Source organism: Triticum urartu, chromosome 1, assembly GCF_003073215.2.
Source record: "Triticum urartu cultivar G1812 chromosome 1, Tu2.1, whole genome shotgun sequence".
Lineage (NCBI taxonomy): Eukaryota > Viridiplantae > Streptophyta > Magnoliopsida > Poales > Poaceae > Triticum > Triticum urartu.
The window spans coordinates 366,101,116-366,106,711 of NC_053022.1; the positions used below are offsets into that span (position 1 = coordinate 366,101,116).

General features: G+C 46.2%; 1 protein-coding gene across 1 annotated transcript; it reads left to right on the top strand.

Annotated features, from left to right (window-relative positions):
* Window positions 1-2,348: 2,348 nt before the first annotated feature.
* Window positions 2,349-4,402, top strand: LOC125512630. Its single transcript, XM_048677733.1, has 8 exons — window positions 2,349-2,633; window positions 2,709-2,785; window positions 2,935-2,976; window positions 3,086-3,127; window positions 3,422-3,505; window positions 3,662-3,749; window positions 3,870-3,967; window positions 4,068-4,402. Exons 1-8 carry the CDS (start codon window positions 2,459-2,461, stop codon window positions 4,086-4,088), a joined length of 627 nt encoding a protein of 208 aa, XP_048533690.1. The 5' UTR covers window positions 2,349-2,458; the 3' UTR covers window positions 4,089-4,402.
* Window positions 4,403-5,596: the final 1,194 nt, after the last annotated feature.

Below are 5,596 nucleotides of genomic sequence, written 5' to 3' on the forward strand. Positions count from 1 at the left end.
GCCACAGATAGTCCGACGGGGTCAGGAATCCCGTCTTCAGACCTGGCGACGCGCTCCGGATCTAAGGCCAGAGCGGAGGTTGGGGTCGTGAATCCTTGGAAGATCAAGTCTCCTCGGATATCAGTGACATAATTTAGGTTTTCAAAACTAATCTGGTGACATGGGGCATAGCTGTCGATCTGCTCTAGATGGCCAAGCGAGTTGGCCCGCGGTGCGAAGCCGCCGAACACAAAGATCTGGCCGGGGAGAAAAACCCCCCTCAGGGCAGCATCATTGTAGATGATTGATGAAGCCATCGAACCTTGCAGTGACGACACAGCGGAACTCTCAATGAAAGCACCAATGTCGGTGTCAAAACCGGTGGATCTCGGGTAAGGGGTCCCGAACTATGCGTCTAAGGTCGATGGTAACAGGAGACAAGGGACACGATGTTTTACCCATGTTCGGGCCCTCTTGATGGAGGTAATACCCTACGTCCTGCTTGATTGATCTTGATGAATATGAGGATTACAAGAGTTGATCTACCACGAGATCGTTGTGGCTAAACCCTAGAAGTCTAGCCTGTATGATTGTGATTGTTCTCTACGGACTAAACCCTCTGGTTTATACAGACACCGGAGGGGCCTAGGTTTATACAAAGTCGGTTACAGAGAAAGGAAATAATACATCCGGTCGTCTAGCTTGCCTTCCACGCAAAGGAGAGTCTCATCCGGACACGGAAGGAAGTCTTCTACCTTGTATCTTCATGGCCCAGCAGTCTAGCCCATGTCACCCAGGCCGAACGCCCGAGGACCCCTTAAACCAGGACTCCCTCAGTGGGTTTGGAGGTGATGTTGGATTCGCCATTGGGGGCGGTGGTGGTTAAGCTTTTGGCAATGGTGATCGAGGTGGTGGTGGTGCTTCGCCAAACGATGTTCATAATGATGGTGGTGCTCATTCTCCGATCCAAGTTGTTGAAGATGGAGGTGCTAGAGCCCGTGATGGTGGCAACGATCTTCTCAACAATGAGGAGTTGCTTGATTTCCTCATACACTCGATCATATTTTTTCTTCTTCCCGCATTTTGTACGGCTAAACTTGCTACTTCGTATGTTGCATATGATCTTGGATGTGATGAACTAATGAGACTACGTATATATAAATTTCATGCATCTATATGCAGGCACTTGTTAATATTTTCCCTATAATTTTTTTACGCTACCACAAGGTCAAGTCCTCTAGCACGTGAACGGCGCACCACGCACGGCGGCAGCCTGTCGCTCGTAGCCTGCACCCTATGCTAGGGTTTCTCCTGCCTCCCATCGGCGTCGTCACCGGTCTACCTTGTCTCTTGTGGTCTTAGGACCATGAGGCGTGGTGGATCTCGGTCTTTGTCGGTGGGAGGGCTTCGCTTTCTGATGTTTTTTTAGTTTTGTTTGGGTTTGTGTCCTATTTAGAGATGCGAGGCAAAGGCGCCTCTCTACAGATGGAATAAGGTTCTCCCCACCCAGCCCCCATTCTGAAGATGTTTCTAGCATCGTCGGAGGGCGTGTGGAGGTTTGTCTCCGGCGGATCTCATAGATCTCATGGGATTCAGTCGGGGTTTGTCTTAGGTGGATCCACGTGGATCCAGTCTTCGTTCTTCTATGTTCGTGTGTCTACATGATGGATACTTCTGATCTATGTTTCTCTTCATCGGTGGCGGTTTGTTGTTCTGATGCGTTGGTCCTATGGGGCTTTAATACGATTACTTTCCGACTGTCTACTACAACAATATTTGCCCGACACTGATGTGGAGGGGCGATCACGCCGATGCGCCTTTGGCTCGCTCCAGTGCCTGTAGTCATTGCTAGGTGGTCTATGAATCTGAATATTTTTTTTACTTCTGATGCTCTTTGTACTATCTTAACCGTTAATAAATAAATTGGAGTTTTTCTCGTAAAAAAAGAAAAGTCAGGTCCTCTAAACCCGTCGTAAATATTTAGGTGATGAGTTTTAAAGATCTATTTGGTTGGACGTCTCGCAGTATGCAGAAAAATTCACAGCCGGTCTGAGTTTTACTAGGCAAAAATCATTTTTCAGACATGTGGACGTAACAATATCATAAAATGAATCGTTGACGAAAGTTTTTTACCCGGTTGACCTTTTTGTGTAATGCACGACAACTAGACGTCACATTACACTGTGCAGTGCTGGCTTTTATGCCCTACACACTTAATCAACCTACATTGTGTGGTACCACTAATGCAACACCTACATCGTATAGTGTGGCGCCTAACTCTCAGACGTTACACATTGACTTAGCATTTTTCAGGTTGATGGTTTATTTTGTGATATTTTTTCGCGCACGGAGTCAAATCTGTTGTTTTTGCCGTTTTGCTAGACGTGGCTTGAGACGAAACCCTGACGGAACATAGACTACGTACAAAACCACACAACACAGAAGGATAACGTCGCCGTCGTCCTCGCCGCCGGCGCCGATGACTTCGCCGTCCGCCCCCGTCCTCCACCGCCTAATCCTGCCCAGACCCTTCGTACCCTCCTGCCGCGTCTCGCCCCGCACCCCCGCATCCGTCGCGGCGCAGCCGTCGCCGTCGCCGTCGCCGAGGAGAATATGGCGCCTGCCCCTGCTCCGATCGTCGCTGCCTCCCGAAGGTGCGCGCGCGTCGCCACGCACCTACAATATTCCCGGTTTCCTTCCGCACATCTGACGCGCATCCGTCGCCCTAGGATCCCCGGCGGAGCTTGTAGCAGAGGACTCCAAGTTCGTACCGCTTAACGCCGAGGACCCGATGTACGGACCGCCGGTGAGTCGCCACCAGTTGCGCGTTACAAGCGAGTGCTATTCCACGCCCCCGCTGCATATACATATAGCTTCTGTTGCCGGTGAAATATAGTGATTTTGTTTACTTCGAAATGCTGAGATCGATGTCACTGAATTGTGACCCCATTTCAGGCAATATTGCTCATCGGATTCGATAAAAGCGAGGCCGTCAAGGTATTCGGTTCACAGGATTCTTAGAACCTGCGTGATGCTTGCATGCCGATATTGACAGATAGAACGCTAATTTACAAGTAATTCCTGTGAATTTTCGTAACTAGTGCAGATTCAGGAGTTCCTGAAGGAGCTCGACGGTGATTTCCTCAAGGTAATTATGTTTCGCGCCTGCTGTAACAGAAGTTTACTGAGAAAAGATCAGGTTTGGTACATTTAGCTGCAGAAGAACAGAAAATGAACGAAATAGGAGTCTTCTCCACTGTTAAAAAGTAGGCGTCTTCTAACGGAGTAAGTAATAAGATCAAGAAATGAGTCTTGAAAAAAGACACTGAAATGTAGAGTAGCCAAAGCTTACTCTTATTCAGAAACAAACGTGTGAGATGAAAATACAGTAGAAAGTTTGTCATACGATCTTGAAAGTTCAGCAAACTTGTTCATGGGTCAGGTGATTCATTGTACAGAAGAAATGACGAAACAAACTTTGTGGGATGCCATGCACACTGAGCAGCCTAATGTAGAAGCTGTCAAGGTAACAACATTCACAAACATGACATTTTCAGTCTTTACCGCGCTTACTTACACTCTTATGCTGAAATAACAGCCTTGCCAGATGCCTTCAATCACTTCTTTCGTAGCCTTAAATTTTACCATCGATCGCTAGTTAACATGTGTGTTTGGTTCACAGATTATGAAATCTCCGCAAAGAATATGCATCTTTTCTGGTCTGACTGGTGAGGAGATGATGATGTTCATCAACGCCTACCCAGAAACAGGTACTAGTTCCTTAGTCCTAGGCCAAAGGAAATTCAGAAACTGTAAGAGAAAAAACAGCGTCTTTCCACACACACAAACAAAAGACTATGACGAAATAAATTATATTGCTCACTGTTCAGGGTTGGAACAAGCCGCTTTCGCGGCACTTGTTCCCAACAGCGGAGAGAAGGTTCTTGCTGAGGTGATCGAGGAAATAATGGGTGACCATGAGATGCTGGTTTGTTGCTTCTGACTGCTGCCAACTTCTGTGTTCTTCTTCTGCCTTCAGTACCTGCAGACCGAATGAGTTTTTTGCTTTCTTGCTTCACTACCTGCAGACGGGAAAGAATTCAGCATGAAGGTAGTATGTCTCAGGTAGTGACCCGTCCGCAGAGACAAAATCAGGCAGCATTGAACTGATCCTCAAATGGTCTCTTGAAATCACCCGCTCCAAGTGATCCACCATGTAAATGTCAATCCTTCGACTCTCTCCATCTGCTGGTAAATGTTAATCTCTGGAGAAGTTGAGCATCTTGTACTGGCTACTGTTTCAAACACAGATGCAAGAGATCAATGTACATTTGAAACTGAGATGAACATTACTGAGACTTTTCTTCTTGACATAACCATGTAATTAAGATCCTTTTTGTTGGAAGCACTTAATTCTTGGACAGTTCTCTGTTGTTGGATTAAGGTACAGAATTCCTCAGCATGCTTATCCACACACCACATTTATTCCGTTTACTCCATGAGAAGGATGGTACTCTGCATCCTTTGCTTCAACTGTGACGCTACAGTGAAATGAATAATTCTGCTGTCAACAATGAACAATACTATTTTCTCTCTTGAAGTAGTACGGATGAGCATCCTGGCATGTGAGAAGTTTGTTTAATCATCCGTTTAAGACAATTATATTATGAGTTATGCGGTAAGGTTTGCTATCTCTTTGTATATACAAGTCCTACTTGTCGGCAAAGTGATCAGAAAAACAATTAACCAAATGGTAGAGAAGATAAAATAGCAAGCCTTGTTCTTGTCGCCTCTCTGGCTGTGCCTCTGCACCCCAGGATGGTTGAGGAAAGGGGGTGGATGATGCTATATTCTCAAGTAGCACTCATGATCAAGGGTTGTTTTTCACACACCAATAATCAAAAATTTAAGTTGGGCAATATTGTTCTCTATAGCTGCCTAAGATAACACCTGAATCATGAGACGGGATTTTCGTTTTCCTCTCCGTTTCTTCTCTTGATTGATGCTCAGTCACTGGCTACCCTGTGAATGTTTTATTTCTCCCAGTGCAGCGTTTTTTTTTGAAACAAGGCAAGAGATTTGTCATTTTCATTAATTAAGAAGAGGTTTCGTTACAAGTAGACCGCCAAGCGGTCAAAAGGCAAAACAATTACTCTCGCGGCATTACATTACGCAAATGTTTGGCGCCCGCAATGGCCCAAATGGACACTTCTTCTTTGATGCATCGCATGATGATCGCCAGTGGTGCCGCCTTGTTTCTGAAGACGCGCACATTCCTTTCCTTCCAAAGTTCCCATCCCACAAGAAGGAGAAGGTTAGAGCTTTCGTGGGTTGACTATTGTTAGTGAGTAGCGCATCCCACCAAGATTTGACCGTGTTAAACTGGAGCCAAGGAGTCGTGGGGATATTTAGACCAAGCCAGGCAAACACCTCATTCCAAACTCTAGTAGAGAACCTGCACTTGAAGAGGAGGTGAGTTGTAGATTCTTGCACCTGATTACAGAGTGGACATCGGTCGCAATTAGGCCATCCTCGCTGTTGGAGCCTATCGGCAGTCCAAATTCTGTTTTGAGTGACAAGCCAGGCAAAAAATTTACACTTGGGGGGTGCCCAAGCC